This window comes from Lynx rufus, unplaced genomic scaffold (assembly GCF_022079265.1).
Source record: "Lynx rufus isolate CCGP_SWC_20201006 ecotype Redwood Valley unplaced genomic scaffold, mLynRuf1.p SCAF_7, whole genome shotgun sequence".
In the NCBI taxonomy this organism is placed as follows: domain Eukaryota; kingdom Metazoa; phylum Chordata; class Mammalia; order Carnivora; family Felidae; genus Lynx; species Lynx rufus.
The window spans coordinates 96,726,388-96,745,816 of NW_025814889.1; the positions used below are offsets into that span (position 1 = coordinate 96,726,388).

Consider the following 19,429-nt stretch of genomic DNA (forward strand, 5'->3'; position numbering starts at 1 on the left):
GTTCTTTATAGGTTTTGGATACTATCCCTGTATCCAATATGTCATTTGCAAATATCTTTTCGTATTACATCAGTTACTTTTTAGTTTTGTTGATTGTTTCCTTTGCAGTGCAGAAGCCTTTTATCTTGATGAGGTCCCAATAGTTCATTTTTGATTTTAATTCCCTTGCCTTTGGAGATGTGTCGAGTAAGAAATTGCTGTGGCTGAGGTCAAAGAGGTTTTTTCCTGCTTTCTCCTCTAGGGTTTTGATGGTTTCCTGTCTCACATTCAGGTCCTTCATCCATTTTGAGTTTATTTTTGTAAATAGTGTAAGAAAGTGGTCTAGTTTAATTCTTCTGCGTGTTGCTGTCCAGTTCTCCCAGTACCATTTTTTTTAAAAATGTTTTTGTTTATTTTTGAAGGAGAGAGAGACGGAGCCTGAGCCGGGGAGGAGCAGAGAGAGAGGGAGACACAGAATTTGAAGCAGGCTCCAGGCTCTGAGCTGCCAGCACAGAGCCCGTCCCAGTACCATTTGTTAAAGAGACTCTTTTTTCCATTTTCCACTTAGTAACGTTTTATGAAGTCTGATATTTAATTGCCTTATATCGAGTTTTATAACTAGTATTATCAGAAAAGTTTAATTGATTCGTGTCATGAATGTTTTCATAAATAATGGTCTCCTTTTTTTAAAAAAAAAGGTTTCCTTAAGGTTCTTAGTTTGTAACTATAACTGAAAGAATGTAGAGGGTGCTTCTAGCTAGAGTTTTAATGAGATGCAACTTTGCAGCTTGATCTGAAAACTTAAAGATTTATATAAATTTATATAGATATATACACATGAGCACACATTGACGTTTATATTTGTTATATTAATTTGTATTATATTAACATAATAATATCAAAGTTATAATTTATGTAATAAATATATGGGTAGTAAAAACTAATATTCTCTGGGTCATTCAATATAAACACGTGTCAAAAGGCTCAAGTAAAGTTAAAGATATTGTGAATCAATATCACTTATTGGCTGGCTGCCATTTATTAGCTGTCTGATGGTTGCTCTTCATCTTTTACAGTGATAGATGCTTTACACGCTTCTCCTGTAAAAAGTATTGCACACTTTACAATATTTTTTGAAAGTTATGTTTGATTATTTCCTTTCAAGCGATGAACACCTATACCTTAGGGAAATTTAGTAATCATCCAGGATGATACAGCTGAGAATGTTGTGAGGCCAGAATTTCAACCAACTTTTGTCAGGTTTCAAAGTTCTTACAAAATCAGATCGTGTCTTGCTGAAGTTTGAGGGCACAGATGTTTCCCACTGATGGTCTGTTCTACATGTATCTGATGACAACATCAGATTTTGGTTTTACTGTCTTTACTTATACAGCTTTAGAAGAGAAAATGGGGGGCATACTAAAAAGGAGAACCATTATTTCCAAGTATTTTTCAATGTGATGGAAACGAGTTGTTTTCCTGTAAAGTGTCATATTTTCTCTAGTAAGCACTGGTCTGGGTTTGGAGAATGTATCTCAAATGAGACAAAAACTTCCCTGAAGGAATTTTATTGTTGGGGAAATATACATGAATTGTACTTTCATGCTATTCATGAACTTCAGTTCAGTTCAGAACTTGTGATTTGGCAAAAATATATTATTTTATCAGCAGAAGCATGTAAAATGGGCATAACTTAACTCAAGCCATAAATGTAATTGAGAATGTCATTTTCTTTTTTCCAGGTTCCTTGGTGTTACTCAGTTTTCGCCTACACATGCCAGAAAGGCATTTCCTTGTTTTGATGAGCCAATATACAAGGCTACTTTCAAAATTAGCATCAAGCATCAAGCAACCTATTTATCTTTATCCAATATGCCAGTGGAAACTTCCGTGTTTGAGGAAGATGGATGGGTTACGGATCACTTTTCACAGACCCCTCTCATGTCTACATATTATTTAGCCTGGGCAATTTGCAACTTCACATACAAAGAAACTACCACCAAGAGTGGGGTTGCAGTAAGTATTTTAAACTTAAATATGTTTTTAGATACTGTATACACTGTATAGTAATCTGATTTCTGGATTAACAGTTAATCATTTTTATCCTCTTTAAATCTTATGTAGCTGAATTCTTTTGTTAACCGTTAGGGATAAATTTCAAAGAGTCAGAGAGGACTGTCTCTTCCATACCCAGCCCTTGTTATCCCGTTTACCACCTCTCCTACCTCCACCATCCCTGTCCCTCTTCATCTTCTGAGTATTTCTGAAACATCTGTTGTTTGTTTTGGGGAAGTTGCTTGTCTTTACTTATCTGACTGGGAATCCTGCTGCCTTTTATTGTGAAATATTTCAGATATCCAGAAAATGGAAAGAATAATATAATAAACTCCACATGCCTACTTGCTGGCTCTAGAGAATCTGAACATTTTACCATCTTTGCTCTAGTCTTATTTAGTTTTTGAGAAAGTAAAACACTTTGGATAGAGTTGAAGTCCTCTGTGTACACCTGCCTGATCTCATTGCCTTGCCTTCTCCCTTAGAGATATCTCCTGTCCTAAATTTGATGTTTGCCATTTCTGTGCATGTTACCATACGATTATCAAGTATGTATATATACTTCTCTATATATGGATGCAATGCTTTACACTTTCATATAAGTGGTTTATATTATACATAGTTCTGCAACTTATTTTTATTTCATTTTAGTTTTTACCTAAAGTTATGTTTTTGTGGTTTATCTGAATAGATTGTTTGAATGAGGATATCAAAATTTGTCATCCTCCTGTAGATAAACATTTTAATGTTTCTGGTTTTCAAATATTAACAACAATGCTCAGTGAATATTTTGTACATGAATTCTTCTGCCAATGTGCTAGAATTTCTGTAGGGTATAAAGCTTCTCTTAGCCTGTAACACCCAAGTGTATAGAAATACGTTCTTAGGGGAGCATGATATATAGGAAACCTAGAAAATTCATGCTCTGCATTTAATTTATAAAAGGAATCAATTGGACTCTGCGTGATAACTATCATTTGTGACAGCATGGTGTTCTAAGCATTTTTTGCATACTATTGTGTTGCACTAGTCAGGCCAGGTCAGGCCATGCTGAGTTAACAACTTCCTCCTCATTTCAATGGCTTACACAATAAATATGCATCTGTTTTAATTTTTATGTCACCCCTAAAGCAAGGTATTATGATTCTCTTTTTCTGGATGAATAAAGTAAATTGGGGTTTAAAGAGATTAAGTAGCTTACCCAGAGTCAAAAATTAAACAAGTGGTAGAGCTGTAAGACAAACTTTTGTTGGTCTGATCCCAAATTTTGGGCTTTCCCTCCTTGTGCCTTAGGAACTCTGTTTCATCATTTCAGCTGTATGTCTGTGAAAGAATCCAAGCAATGATTCTCCCCATCCACTGGCCATTGTATTCAGTGTTGCTTAAATGTAACAAAAGAGGTGAATAGAAATCTATACTCTTATTCTGTAAGAAGTTCATAGGTCTATAACAACCTAAACTTTGAAAAATGGGTTTATATAAATAAATTTTTCTCAGGGTTATTTTAAATATACATCACTGTGGAACCTATTTAAAAAATAAAATCAGCCTGCATAAAAAATTAATGCCATTATTGAAGAGCTGCGTATAGTGAATTAATCTACATAATCATTAAAATTAGGTCCTAAATGCTGGCTCTGGAGGGCCAGAAGACATTTTACTCTTTTGGATTTATACTCATTTGTTATGTTGAGTTCCTCTGATGTTTGTTGATGACTCCTTCAAGGCTGTTCATGTTGGACCACACACAGAAAAGGAACACCAAGACATCTCGTTTACTTTGACGTCTTCAAAAGTTGATGATTGGCTTGCTGTGCATCAGCTTGCAGCACAGGGCATACTGGAACTGTTTTTTTCCAGTATGTTTTCTTTAAAGCATCTTAAAAGTATTCTCAGCCCTACACAATTAAGCTTGTTGCTAAGTGACCCATATTTAAAACCAGACACACTCTAATTATTTAGATGTGACTTTTATTAGAGTTAAGAATCCAAGTAATTAGTAAACATTTTAAAATTCCTACTTAATAATTTTTATGTAGAAAAGATAAAACATGCTACCAGAGAGCATGAAAAGGTCAACTGAAATAAAATTTTAGATTATATAATCTAAAAATACTAAGGATAATAAAAAGGAAAACAAAATTGCCCCTGGGAACCCTTATTTATCAACTGTGGAAATACAGTTTAAAACCTGCTTCTTTTTTTCCTGTCACCCCTTGGATAGCCAGTTTATTTTATCTTCACTGCATGAAGGAAAATAAGCACATAGTAATCACATTTCTGAACTCTTAACAGCTGGAAGGAGTGAAGTTTAGCCTTAAGATCTTGAGTGTGGAATAGTCATGTGAAGTCCACGTGGTCATTTTGGATCAGAAGCTGATGCAGTTTTCTTTGAGATATGAAAGAGTAACTTGAGTAGCATCTTAATAATTTACAGCTGAATCGCAACAGTGCCTGAAGTGTGATATTTGAAGCATCATCATTTGCTTCTCAAGTTGTCTGCATTTTGCAAGGCACTATCCTAAGTAATTAGAAGGGTAAAAGACTCTTAAGATCCTTCTAGTACAATGGTCACATGTGCATCTTTCAGATGGAATTCAAGCTGGTAGACGTACTTTGTTTACCCATCTCCAAAATGGATTAGGATTTCTGTAATTAATTGTTGAAATTTAGAAGTAGAGAGATTGCACATAAAATTGCTTCTGGCTTCTCTTGAACAATGGCAAGATCTTGTGACATTGGGCTCACTTCCCACTTGGCAATAATGGTTCACTCATTTATTCCTTCAGCAAATATTTACTGATTGTCAGGTAGTCTAGACTCAGTGTTCTAGGCTTTGGTGATATAGCAGCAAACAAAGCAACAAAGTTCCTACCCTCAGGGAACTTGCATCCTAATATGGAGAGAGTGACAATAAAAAAATAAATGTGTGTCAGTTAGTAATATTTGTTTTGAAGAAAATCAATGTGCTGTACCTGGATGATGGCTGACTCATTTACATGGCACATATGCTTTTCAGTGTAACCTAATCCAGACCACTTTTGTTTTTTTGCATTGTGTCAATTTCACTATCATAGATTACCTGCTTTCATTCTGTAGGCATTTGGAGTTTCAACCCTTGTCTAGGGGCATAATTCAAGAGACTAGCCAAGGAATATGTGTCAGAAAAGCAGTAAATCAACTAATTGTGAACTAGTGATACTGGCATTCACTAACTGTGAAAGGAAAGTTGCAGAAAATAAGTTCAAGACCATTTAGAAGAGGGAGAAATTGCTAAGGTTGGAGTCTAATGATGTGCTTCATAGAAGAGATAGGATTTAATATGACTCTGAATAAAGGTTTGGTCTTAGAGAAGCAGATGATGTGTGCATATAATCCTTGGTAGGAAATGTTAACTAAGAAAAGACAAAGAGGTAGGGATATGTACAGGATATCTATGGGAAATAGTGTATGGTTATTATGGTCATAAACATCAGAACTTCTGCTGCATTCTAATGGTTACAGGTAAGCCACTAAGGATGGTTCTGATTTGCTAGAAGAGGGCATATATCCCACTTCTTGATAGGGAATGTCAGAGCATTTGTAGACATAGTTTAAAATCAGTGAAGTCTTCTCTCTGACCACAAATTATTTATATTCATCCCACATACAAAATACAATCACTCATTGCATTACATTATTAGTCTAAAGTCTGAGGTCCAGGATCTCAACAGCTAATTTAGGTCTAGGTGTAGATGAGACTATTGGGGTTTGGTTTCTTGTGCATGGTTTCTCTTGCTCTGAAGATCTGTTTACTAAAGAGACATGTTATCTATCTTCTCTCCCCCAACAGACAATGGTAAGATGGGAATATTATTATTTCAATAGAACTTTCCATTCAAGAATGGAGAAAATGGGAGGACATAGCAGTTGCTGGTCCATAGCAGTTCTGAAATCCAATTGGGAACATGTTGGCAATTTTAAAATTATGACTCAATGCTGAATTGTCCTTCTGGGAAGTTGGCCCATCATTTGGACTCTCAGTTTTGCTTTTTAAGGCATCTTTTCTTTTTAAATGAAAAATTAGTCTGTGTTCGAAATTGAATAGCTTTCTCAGCTTGCTTCCTATCAGTAAAAAGCTGGGGGTCCAAAGGCCTATTTTTCTTTTGTCAAAAGAAAGTCAAAAAGTCAAAAAAGGTATAATTATTTTTTTAAAACTTGACTTATTGTGTATCAAGTTATATCTATTCCGTTAGACAAAACTATACCACAGGTCTCTTTAATATGAGCCTTTGTTTACTGTGAGGCTTTGCATAATAATTCTCATAACATTCTTGGATGCTCTATTACTGAACAGAGGTTTATAAGGAACACACTTAAGGTCCTTAGAAAACATTTGTTTTGGAGCAGCTGGGTGTCTCAGTCGGTTGAGTGATCAACTCTTGATTTCGACTCAGGTCATGATCTCATGGTCATGGAATGGAGCCCTGCGTCAGGCTCCACACTGAGCTGAGTGCGTGTGTGTGTCTGTGTGCACATGTGTGCATGTGTGCTCTCTCTCATTCTCAAAATAAATAAATAAACTTAAAAAAAAGTTTAAGACTTTTGTCTTTTTGAAGAGGTCTGAGGAGCATCACTTTAAAAGTATCTGACATCTTAACAGTTCCTGAAGTTGCATCCTTGGCTTCATCTTTAGATCACATTTTGCTAAAAGTGACCTGTATTTCCGTCACCGCCCCCCCCCCCGGCCCCGCCCCACCCCAGAGTCCATTTCTTACTTTGAGAATCTTTCACCATCTGGAGAAGCCGAGAAGGAGAAAGAGTTCTAATTTCAAGCTCAGTAAGTCCTAGCTCTTTCCTATTCCACATTTTACTTGGAAACTAGACAGTTTGTTCTTAAGTTCATCTCTTCAGGTTTGGATTTTTTATGGCCAGGGAGAAGAAGCTGGTGGCACTTTTTGGTTGAAAGTCTTCTTAGCTAGAAAATATAGTTCAATAGTTATATTTCTTATTTTCTGTAGCATCACAGGTAGCAGTGTTGCCAGAGTTTCTTCTACTGCATAACAGAGGCCCCCTTTCCTTTAGCTTCCAATACCATTTGCCTTAACATCCTTCAAGCTGTCACCAACACCTTCCTTAAAAGTCATAAAGCTTCTGTGGCAGGATACTCTCAAGGATCTTTCACTTTTATTCACAGCCCAGTCCCACAGCCAGTGCCACATGTTTTAAGTCTTTTGCTATGGCAGTGCCCTACTTTCAGGTACTAAAATTGGTCCCAACTGATATAGCTAAATTAGAAATCACTTTGAAACTTAGCAATGAAAAAATAACCAGTTCTTATGGCCATGGATTCTTGGGGTCTTAAGTATGGACAGTACAGAGCAATAAAGGACTCCTCTCTACTCTGCAGGGTCTCAGCTGGGCTTGATGGCAGGAGTGACTTGGCAGCCGTGGGCCAGAATCATCGGGGGGCATCTTTACTGAGTGTCTATTTACTTGATGTTCACTGTTTCTGGGCCCTCAGTGGGGGCTGTCCTCTGGAGCATCTGTGAGTGGTCTCTCCATGTGATCTGAGCCACCTAGCAGCATGGTGGCCTAATGTTGTCAAACTTGTTACTGGTGATTCAGGCCTCCAAAGGTGAATGTACCAAGAGATTTGCACTGCCTGTTCACCTCATTGTAAGTGGCTACATAGATTGTATTAGTCACCATCTTTTTTTTTTTTCCTCTTCCTTTTAACAAGGCGGAAGCTATCTTACCCAGCCTAAGAAGTTAAACAGCGTTACTTTTAGTGCACTTAGTGACAAACTTAAGTTGGCTCAGATTCTAGCAAGGAGAATATAGACTCCATCTTTCAATGGGAGTAGTGCCAGAGAATTTGCAGGCTAATTTGAAACCATCACAGTTGTTATATGTATTTCAGAAGATTATGTTTATAAAATCATAAGCACAGTGCCTGACACATTTTACTCTGATGATGACAATTAAATTGATCATATATTCAGAAGTCCTAGAAGGGAGTAGGGATATATAAATTTGAGAGGTAGATGGAAACTAGACTGTGAAAGAGCTTGATGCCTGGCTAAGTTTTAAGATTTGTTCAGTTAACAATAAGAACTGCTGAAAATTTAAGGGGCGCCTAGGTGGCTTAGTCGGTTGAGCATCTGACTGGCTCAGGTCATGATTTGCAGTCCGTGAGTTTGAGCCCCACATCGGTCTCTCTGCCATCAGTGCAGAGCCTGATTTGGATCCTTTGTCCCCTTCTTTCTCTTAACCTCCCCCCTCTGCTCATGTCTCTCTCAAAACAAATAATTTTTTTAAAGAGCTACTGAAAATTTAAAAGCTGGAGTCATGGCATGTATAATTTTTATAATCTGCCTGAGGAAAACATGCAAAATATGTGGACACAAAGAGACTGGGGTTGGGGGCCCATTTCCCTAAGAAACTCTGGGCTAGAGTAGTTATAAATGGATAGGATAGTGTAGATATGAAAGGCAGTTTGAAGGAAGAATTGATAGGATTTGGTGAGGGACAAAAGATAGGAAAAAGGAAACACTGGGGAACCAGGAGAGCAAAGACTCAAGAATGACTTTAAGGTTTAAGGTAATAAAAACTCTATAGTTTCTGTCCTCCAGATTCTCAATGTATTCTGAATTGGCTATGACAACTAATGAGAGTTTTCATTTTTGTTGGCCAGTCTCTTAGATGCACAGTTTACACTGCCCAAATGATGTGTTTATCGTATTATAACTGGATATATAAATTTTTATTTGTCAGCATTCTTTAATTATCAAGTTATAAAAACTCAATTTGAGCTTAAGAAAAAAGTAACATGTATTAGAAGGGTATTGGGATATCTCAAGGCATCCCAGGGAATAGACCTGGGACTCGGAGCACTGTGGGAATCTTGGGAATCCTATGGCAGGTCCTCATCAGTGCTTCTTCTGCTTTGCTTTACTCTCTGTGGACAGACTTCTACTGTTCTTTGATTACTGTGGTGTAATATTGCAGCCAGAAGTTCCCAAGTTTTGCATATTGCTATGGAGGACCCAAGAGGGAAAGTGAACTTTACAAATTCCCAAACTCATAGGGACTGTTATTAATTGCCCCTGTTTGAGTCATGTGATCATATGTGATAACTGTGTCTAGAGAGTGGACATGTGGAGTCATATCATAGGAACATGGCATCTTCTGCTTCACCTCATGAATGGGAGGGCATCTTGCAAAAAAGAGTTTGTAGAGAACAGATGCTGGGAAAAATCTACAAGTGCCACAAACATATTTTTTAGTATTATTGTATGGACTGACTACAGCAGGAAGGATACACAAAATTTACAGTAGTGATGTATATTATAAATATCCACACCCAGGAAAGTATACACATACATACATATGGACGTTTCTGATTCTAGAATTCTAGGGATTATATTGTATATACACACTTAAAACTTGGAATCATTCTGTGTAGTTTCCTACTGAAAAATAAAGCTTGGAGCACCTCAGTGACTTAGTTGGTTAAGCATCCAACTCTTGATCCCAGGATCATGAGTTGAAGCCCCACATTGGGTTCCATGCTGGGTGTGAAGCCTATGTAAATAAAAAAAAAAAAAAAAAAAAGAAGAAAGTAAAACTTAGGTCTCATTTTAACAAGAAAAGTGCAAGTGTAGGTTAATATGCTGTAAGCATATATTCCAGTTAAAAAAATTCATATAAATAGTAGGAGTCATTTTGTCATTAAACATTCTGTTTAGATTGCATTATGAATATTATGTAATAAGTGTCCATAGAGAAAGAAAAGAAATAGTAACAACAAAAGAGTTGGATTACAGTAAATTTAGGGATATATATAGAGGCTTCCTGATGACCCCAACAAGAGATAGTCATCTTCCCTTCTCTACTCCTGGAATATTTTGTAAACTCATGTCTTATAGTCATTATCTCATTGTTCATAGTCATTTTTTTTGCCAGCCTCTTTGCTCCTCTAGACTGTGAACCTTTTTTAACGTTTATTTATTTATTTTGAGAGAGAGAGAAAGAGAACAAGCAGGCTCCCACACTGCCAGCACAGAGCCCAAGGTGGGGCTCAAACTCACGAACCATGAGATCATGACCTGAGCTGAAATCAAGAGTCAGGCACTTAAATGACTGAGCCACCCAGGTGCCCCTAGACTGTGAACTTTTTGAAGGCTAGTGCCATATCTTACTCATCTTTGTAAGATTCAGCACTTCCTATTGTATGTAGAAAATGATAGGTACTCAGTGAAAGTCCATTGAACATCTAAACGAGTAAACTCCCTTCAGAGAAGTCACAATGTCAGGTTTTTCCAAAATCTTCTGGTTAATATGTAAGACATGAAAATTTGTGAAAAGTAATTTTTACTAAAATTGAAATATAAATAGCAAAGTTTACAATACAGATATCATTAGTTTTTAGGAACTCTGTAGAAATATGTAGGTGAAAAGTGTTGATAAAGAGAGTTGAGTACTGAGGGCAAAGATTTACTGCCAAGCAGGGAACTGAATCCAGTGCAGTCTAGGCTCTGGGGAATCTAGTGCAGGGGAGGAGAAATGAGGTGGCTTTTATACACTGAAAGACCAGGGATTGTCTCTGTCCTCTATCAGGAAAGCAAAGTCTCTGATTGCTGTTGAGTGTCTGATGATAGCTGGGCTTGCCAGCTGGGTGGTTGTAGGCTGGCTGCCTTATGGGTGCCTGTCTTGGGATTATAACACCCAGCTCACCTCTGCTGCATGAGAGATATGTTTGAGCCAAGTTTGGGTCATTCCAGTTAGGTCTGCAGTCTTGTCAGCAAGTTATGTGGCTAGGTTAGGAGTTTATTAGAGCCAAGGAGTTTGAGAACTTAAAAAGAAAAATAATTTAATTGATGAGCCTCTTAAATTTCATTACTGTGGTAGGAACAGAGCTGGTAAGTTCTGTAGAATAAAGAAATGCATGCAGTGATTGTAGACTGTTTTTAATAGTGCTAGTTAAGGAATGGATAACACAATACATCTATGCAGAGCCTACTGCAGTTAATTTTTGGGTACAGGATTGCTGAATCTAGAGGAAGAGAACAAAAATGTTTCCAAAAGTCGCCAATGGCTACTTGATGTTGAATGGCTTGTCTTTGTAGAGGAAATAGCCAATACTGTTTTGTACCTTTCTGCAAGTTTAAAAACCCAGGAACAGGAATAGAGAAAGCAGATGTGAGGAGATTCAGCCTGGGAGACTGATGAGGCACACATAGCCAGCAGTCAAGAGGGTAACAATAAGGTATTGATAATAAAAGCATTGTTGAGATCACAGGCCATGGTGTCCAGAGATACAGAAAGGCAAGAGAACCCACAATGGGAGTGATATTCATGGAAAATGGACTGGGACAGTTGAAAAATAGAGATCACCATGAGAATGAAAAGTAGGACTGGAATGATAAAGTGGGTAAGACAGAAAGATGATCTGTGATAGAAAGAAGTGTTTCAGATTTCAGGATGAATTGGAGGGGTTTTAAGCCTGCTATTGCAAAGTTGGATGGATGAAGAGGATTTGAAGATACAGTCACTTGAGGGAACAGGGATTAGGTAACAGTGAGGCCATATTGGAACAAATATCAGGAACACTGAGTGGGTAATCCTGGAGAATGTAGGCAAGAAAACTGTATGCCAGGTTTCAGACTCTCAAAGTGTGAGTAACACCTGGATGCCTAGGTGTGGACAAGGATTAGTGAAAGCCATGAACTCCAAAAGAAGAGAATTTTTTTTTTATGGAAGTGGAGGAATAATGTGTAAATATGTGTGTGGAGGAGCTAGGAAGGTACTCATGTCTCTCTCTAGCTCTGAGGCTCTGATGAGAACAGATCTAAATAAGGATAAGAATGTGGGCAGAAGCGGTGGGTGTCTGGGGTTTGTGTAAAGGAAAAGAGCTGTTGATAAGAAGAATTACTTACATAGAGGGTGGAATGGTAGACTGAAGGGACATGTTAACAGAAGAGGGAGTGAACTGAGTAGGCAGAATTTAGTTAATGGAGGAGCTTATAGAACTCTCTTGCCCCAAAGTTTCCATTGGGATGTTGGTGTAGTGGAGTGTGCCTCAGCAAATATCCATCCCCTGGTGGCTGGCCTGGGCTGATGGTAAATTCAATGATGGATGATAATGGGTTTTGATATTCAATCCACAATTTATCAACTGTCCTGAGGTTTAAGAATCTACATAGTGAAGAGGCTAATAGAAGCTAAAGGAAGAGCTTAAAGTAAAAACCAAACATACAAAGCAGAATAGTCAGTGTAGAGTATCCATGGTTGTAGTGTGTTTATTCTTGATAATGTGTGTGATGGACTGCATGGTACATAGCGAGGTCCACTTCTGTCTTTGGTAGAGAGGAGGGCGGTGATTTGGCTGTGATCTTCCTTGCCCCAGTCTTCCTGCTGGGATTTTCACGGCAGAGGCCACCAATTCCGTTATCTCTTATATATGGTCTCCATGTATTCAAGTAATACCATATAATCTAATAATATAAGAGTTTTTCTTTTCTTTGCTGTCTACTTTCCTTCTAACTTCAGATTAATTACCGTTATTTTCATTATTTTTATCTTCCCTCTTCTTTTTCCTTCTAGTTCTTTAGGACTTTTACTTTAAAGGACTGTTTTGGCCCAGCCTTTATCATCTGAGAGAGGTAGGCAGAATATTGTGTAATATTGAGGAGGGAAGTGGTAAGAGATGAGTTTGGAGATTTATGCAGGGTCCAGATCGTGAAGGGATTTGTATGTCATGTTAAGGAGTTTTGATTTTATCCTTTAAGCAGAGGAAGCCATTAAAGGATTTGAGCTTGGGAGGGCTTCAGATCATATCAGGAGCTTTCCGTAAAAGCATGGGGATAATATAAAATGTCTTATCATCATTACTAAAAGACTCTCAGTTCCTTTTTTCCATTATTAACCTGACCAAGATCTGTTTTCCTGTTTGATCAAGGTTGCCATGCCAGTTTAGATCAACTTTCCTAAGGATCAGGGAGCAGGCAGTAATTGGACGTAGGGCAAACAGGTACCATCACTTAGATTGTGTCTGACATGAAAAAATAGCCAAACTTCTGCATCTAGTTTCAGACACAAAATATGCTGTAGTCTAGAGAAGAATCTCCGGGTAGCCATGGTCCAAAACAAATGATGAAACAAAATCATATTCTAAAAGTTGATGTTACTCAGATTCAAGTGATCTTTATAGGACTTAAAATCAAATTTCAGGAAGATTAAATGGGATATTTGGTTAAGATGTACTAATATTTCTGGAGGTGGAACTTGCAAGAATTAAAGAGAAATATTCTTTGCTAAAGAATCAAAGGAAGGCCTGTAAGGCCTTTGTATTCAGTTTGATAGATAAAACTGAATATTCAGAGTAGAAGACGACATCAAAAGTGCTAATTGTACTGTCTGTCCTTAGCCACTGCCACCTACTTAATGTTTCTTGACTTCCTTTTCAGACCAGATGGCAGAAAGGAAATTCACTGAATCTATGAGATGCTGCTTTCTGATTAGGTTTGATTTGGGGAGGAACTGGTAAATACCTAAAACCAATCACTACCCATATGTACTGTTCACATGGTACTGAAAATGATTTATTTCTTGCTATATTTCTTAAAATCATGGAAAAGCATTTTTTCATCCATTTGCAAATCTATATTGAGCAATTGTGTTCAATAATGATTTATTGATATTTGGAAAATTATGGCATATTGAGATCAAAGAGAATGGACTGAGCTGAATTCATAAGTTCACTTTAGATGTAGGGCTTTGAGTGACAAGGAGAGGAAAAATTCTAAATTTTTTGGATTAACTTTAATTAGTAAGCTAATAGATACTCAATGTCTGCTTTGGACTTAGCATCATGTTAAATACTACATATAAACCGAGGCATAAGATATACATTTTATTTATAAAAGGTTTAGAAGCCAAATGATGAGGCAAGGTAAGTACACTACCATACAATGGATGGCACAAGGCAGTATTTTATAAAGGAAAGGCAAATTCAGTGGCATGTTAGATGTAGAAGAAGAACAGAGTAGATGTTGAAGAAGAACAGAGTAGGATATCAATGAGGGCATAGATAATTATTGAAAAGTATTGGGTCTTGAGGGATGGGTGGATATGGGTATATGGAAAGCAAATTAGAGAGCCTTCCTTGTGAGATGAAGGGAGTGTTCAAAGAAGGAATGACCATGGGGTTTTCTTCAGAGTGAGAAGATTAATATATTAGGTAGTTGGTTGCAAATATCTGAAAGTCACTCAGGAAAACTTAGGCAAAAGAGAAAATCAATGTTAAGATTCTGGACAGCTCAGAGAAATGAAGAATTAAATAATTAGGTCTTGGGAAAGATAGCTTTGAGGAACTAGATGGCATACCAATTAAGAAGCTTCTTGGGGGAACTTTCATTGGATTGTTTTAGCTATAGTCCTCAAATTCTCAGGAAAGAGATCAATTTCTTTTTCCTGATTAGAGTGCACACCTTCAGGGATGATGTCAATACTGGGGTTCCTTCATCAACACACCTATCAGGGGCAGATGGAATCTGGGGAGTGGTAGTTTTTCTTTTCTTTAATTTTTTTTTGTTTTTATTTATTTATTTTGAGAGAGAGAGTGTGAGAGAGAGAAAGCAGGAGAGGGGCAGAGAGAGAGAGGCAGAGAAAGAATCCCAAGTAGGTCCTGCACTGTCACCCCACAGCCTAATGTGCGGCTTGAACCTGTGAATTGTGAGATCATGACCTGAGCTGAAACCAAGAGTCAGACACTTAACCATTGAACCACCCTAGAGTGGTAGTTTTTCAAAGGAAAAATGTATGACATTATCAAGAAGGGGGAAAGTATATCCTTAAGCAAAAACATTAGATAAATACAGATATCCCATATGGAGTACTGACCAGCTGCTGGACACTGTTCTAAGTATCATTTAATTTAATTACTATTCCCATTTTCTAGATGAAGAAAGTATGGCACTAAGAGGTGGAATGCTGAACTTGCCCATGGTTATGTGGCTCATGGTAGCAGAGCCAGCATTCAGACCCAGTCAGTTGAGCTCCCAAACTTGTCTTCAAGTAGGATGGATCCCAAGGAAGATGCAAAGTGGCATTGCAGGATGTGAAATTAAATAGGTAGAGTGGGGCCAGAAAGACCAGTTTAGATTGAAAATGGGAAGAAATAAGGACCCCCTAAAAGGTAGGGAAATGGTATGATTACAATGAAGTTTAAGAAATATTCATCTTTGGGGCCCCTGGGTGGCTCCGTCAGTTAAGCATCCAATTCTTGGTTCCTACTCAGGTCATGATCTCACAGTTTCTTGAGTTCAAGCCCTGCATTGGTCTCTGCGCTGGTAGCACAGAGCCTGCTTGGGACCCTTTCTCTCTCCCTCTCTCTAACCCTCCCCCACTTATGCTCTGTCTCTCTCAAAATAAATAAATTAATTAAAAAAAAAAAAAAGAAATCTTCATCTTTGAAGGTGCCCAAAATTTTGGAGGGTGGGAAAGCCTGTAGTTTTGAAAGCTTACCAGAAGGCCATGACTGAGCATGGGTGATGAAGATTTAGACCTGGTAAAGGCAACTACAGTGACTGTCCATATGTCTTTTTTACATGACAATGAAACTTTTCTTAAACATCACTCTATAAAATGCTGTGCTTCAATTCCTGAATTATAATTTTCAAGAATACTGGTATAACAGGGAAGAATTCTTCTAGCACAAGAGTTTAACTGTTCTTCTAGGCAGTTTTAGGTTTTATTTCCTTCATGAAGTGTTGCCCAGCTAGATTCCTTCCCTTCTTTGAACTGTGATTGCCCTTCAATTGTAATTCTCTTTGGATCATTGTCCTAATGAATTCATTTTGTTGTTTTCTGCACATCTTTTCTCACTAGATTGCAAGATCTGTGAGAAGAACTGTTGTCGGTGAAAACCACACTCTTATACTATGTTATACATATAATCACATACACACATAGACACACATTCTGGAGCAACTTGGAGAAATGATATGTATAGCATATATATAGTGTGTGTGTGTGTGTGTGTGTGTGTGTGTGTGTGTGTGTGTGTGTATTCTCCATGGTATATAGCACAATTCTGTGCTCATAGCAGTCACTCAGTAAATATTTGAAGCATGGATGATATGAGATGTTTCCGGAGGAAAAACCAACAGTCTTAATGAGTGTCTTGGTTTGGGTGACAAAGGAATAAATAAAAGTGAATCAAAGAACCTCAGAGTTTTAGGTGGTTTGACTGAGGGAAGGTGCATCAGTCCCATGCCCTTATTTCTGGTAGTTTTTCTCTATTTTCTTTCCCTTACTCTCTTACCTTCTCTAACTCTTTTCTGTAGAGTTCTGGATGCAGATGGAGGATTGGCCGGAGAGAAGCATTTCATTCTTTCTTCCCCTCCAACTTAACACTGCACATTCCTCTTGTGCCAGTGAAAGAAAATGAAGAAATAGGGAGTTTTTTTTTAATATGGCAAATTTATTATACATGTCTCTCTGATGAAATGTAAATCTTTTAAATGGCAAGCCAGGCTGAAAGTTAGGTTATCTCCACACATGCCTAGAATTAATGCAGAAGTGTGTCTTAGCATTTCAGATGGGGGAAAATAATCATTTGAAACAGGATCACTTTGTCTGAATGGGAGAGTGCTTTTTTTTTTCTCACAGTAATTCATTACAAAATGAGAGATTCCATCAGAAGGGCCTCTGTGGAAATATTAGAGATGTTCCTGGTCGAGGCAGTCCTTTTACCTTCCCTTCTCGTAGGGAGAGGCCACGTGAAGAACAAGTGAGTAAAATAGTCCCGTGTAAAAGAATCACCTGAGAGTGAAAGGATTCTTCTACATGATGTGTGTTTTCTAGGAGACCATAGAGGAGTCAAGTGAAGGCTGGGCAAAAGGGTAGTGGAAATAGCATTGGTATTTAGCTATCAGGGTTGGATTTTGGATTTCCTCCATTTACTAGGGCAGGTTTCTTAACTGGAACTGTAGTTTCTTATGTAGAATGGGAATAACAACACACGCTTTCTACTGCTGTTGAGAAGCTTAAAGAAATAATGGAAGCGAAGTATGCATCAGAGTGCCGGCACAGAAGGGCACTCGGTGCATCGCCATCTATATAGATGAGAGTACGTTGGTGTCCCACCAGTAAGAAGGCTGGATGGGGTGATGAGAGAAAGAGCACAGAAGGTTAAATTGGGAACCTTTGTGGGCACACCTTAAAAAAAGATAGTTTGCAAAGGAGGATTGTTTATAGGGGAAGACAAGAAGCGTTGTCATTTTATCTCAATACCCCCTCATAATGCCATTGTGAAAAGTGTTGCAAAATTTGTAACATTTATTTTTCTTGTGCTTACCAGCATCATGCAAGTGACTTAGAACTTCATTATTAGAGGAGGTGAGATGTGTGTGAAGGATGTTTTTCTGTGGTTCTGTCATTTGTGGGAAGACGGACTCTTCTTAGGTTTATGGAAGAATTGCTCTCAGGAAAAACTCAGAGATAGAAAGTTATTTGAAGACATGGAGAATTAAGCCAGTAATGAAGAAGTGTCTATGTCTATCATCTATGTCTACGTATAAAAAGTGAAGTTATATCCTATTAGTTATCAGGCTATGGTTAAAGGAGGGGTGGAGGAAAGGGTATGTAGGTTAAAATATGGAAGAGAGGAGATTTTCTGCACTGTTGGACCATCATAAAAATCATTCATTCACTATTTTATTAATCCTATATTATTTTTCAGATACTGATTTGAGAATTTTGCATGGATTATCTAATTTAATCTTTATAACAATGCAATTAGGAAGTTCCCATCACAACATTTTTTATAATCTACAGATTAGGAGATAAGTGGATCAGTGAGATGGCATAACTTGTCCATTGTAATACAGTATTAAATGCTTGAGCAGGGGATCCAGGCTCAGGTGATCTGACTACAGAGCCTGTGTTCCTCACTGTTCCACTGTCCTATCTCACAGATGTTAAGACTGAACTCTACAGGGAAGACACGGATGTGTGCAAGAAACATGGTTTCTATATTCATGAAGATTATTTTCTAGTTAGGTGTGAGATGCTTCTTAGAGAATGTATTTTGGGTATTCTAAGCACAGATCTATAGGGGAAGGGGTTCCTTCAACACCCTTTGGAACAATTTCTCAACCTTGACATTGTTGATTTTGGACTGCATAGCTCCTAGTTGTGAGGGTCTGTCCTGTGCATCATGAGATGTTTAGCAGCCTGGACTCTACCTGCTAGATGCCAGTAGCCTCCCTGGTTGTGACAACCCAAAATGTCTCCAGATATTGTCAAATGTACCCTGGCAAATTACCACTGTTTGAGAATCACTGCTTTAGAAGAATGACTTGGTGGTTGATGACACTATATAGAAGTTATGGAGGTGACTCCATCTGGAAGTGTGCAGCCAACCTGGACGTTGTCAAGAGGTGACAGAGGGTTCGTCAAGACTCATTTCACTTACTGATATCCACTTCTGCAGGCAAATGTGCACACAAACGCAATGGGAAGAAATCTAGAATATGCCATTAGAGACTTTGAAGTTCTGGGTGGGAAACAGAAGGATTAAGAAACAAAAGTTTTCATAATTAAAGAAAATAAACTCATCACGTAGAAAGGATAAATGAGAAGGAAATTTTATACTGTGTTCTATAGTCAGGTATCGTTTGGCTGTTTTAGAATAGCATGAATGTTGTTCAGTTTGAAGAGTTGCCAATGTATTATTTGACTGATGTTCATTTACTTTTCATATTCTAGATGTATGGTACTTTGTGGAGGTTCTACAGCAGAGGTTCTTAAAGTATAGGCGCATATCTGAATCACCCAGTGACTGTTTTTCAGATTCACATTTCTGGGCACTACTTTAGAGTCACTGAATCTAAACCTTCAGACATAGGGTCTCAGCACTGAGACTATATTGAAATGCTCTGATGTATATTCCTGAATGAGGATCATGGAGTAAAGGTTTTCTTCCTTTGTTCTCTATGTGGATTATCTTTTGTTATTCTGTCACACATAAAGCATTAAAAAATATTTTCATTGACCGTAGCTTTCTTACATGCTACACATAGGTGCAAAGGATGTTGGGAAATATAGTCTATTCTATATAGCCATGTGTTGAAATGAAAACATGGGGTTCTAAAAGTAAAACAACAAAGAGATTGGACATTGGTAGACAACTAGCAGTTCTTGCCACAGAATATTTTCATTAAAATACAGTAACAACGTTGGACCCTATTGAACACCAAACGTGTGTCAGGAGCAGTGAAAAGCAACTGTGTGATTTGCTGCTATCATTTCCCCTATTTTTAAGGTGAGGAAATGGGATCTCAAAGGGCTTAAAAACTTGATCATCATTACATAGTTCGTGGATGCTAGAGCTAAAATTTTAAACAGG

At 37.7% G+C, this 19,429-nt stretch overlaps 1 protein-coding gene across 1 annotated transcript in view; it reads left to right on the plus strand.

Annotated features, from left to right (window-relative positions):
• TRHDE (thyrotropin releasing hormone degrading enzyme) overlaps positions 1–19,429 on the plus strand; it is a 388,442-nt gene that overhangs the window by 12,619 nt on the left and 356,394 nt on the right. The window contains exon 2 of the mRNA XM_047067262.1: positions 1,722–1,995. Within this exon, the coding sequence (XP_046923218.1) occupies positions 1,722–1,995 (274 nt within the window). The remainder of the gene's footprint in view (positions 1–1,721; positions 1,996–19,429) is intronic.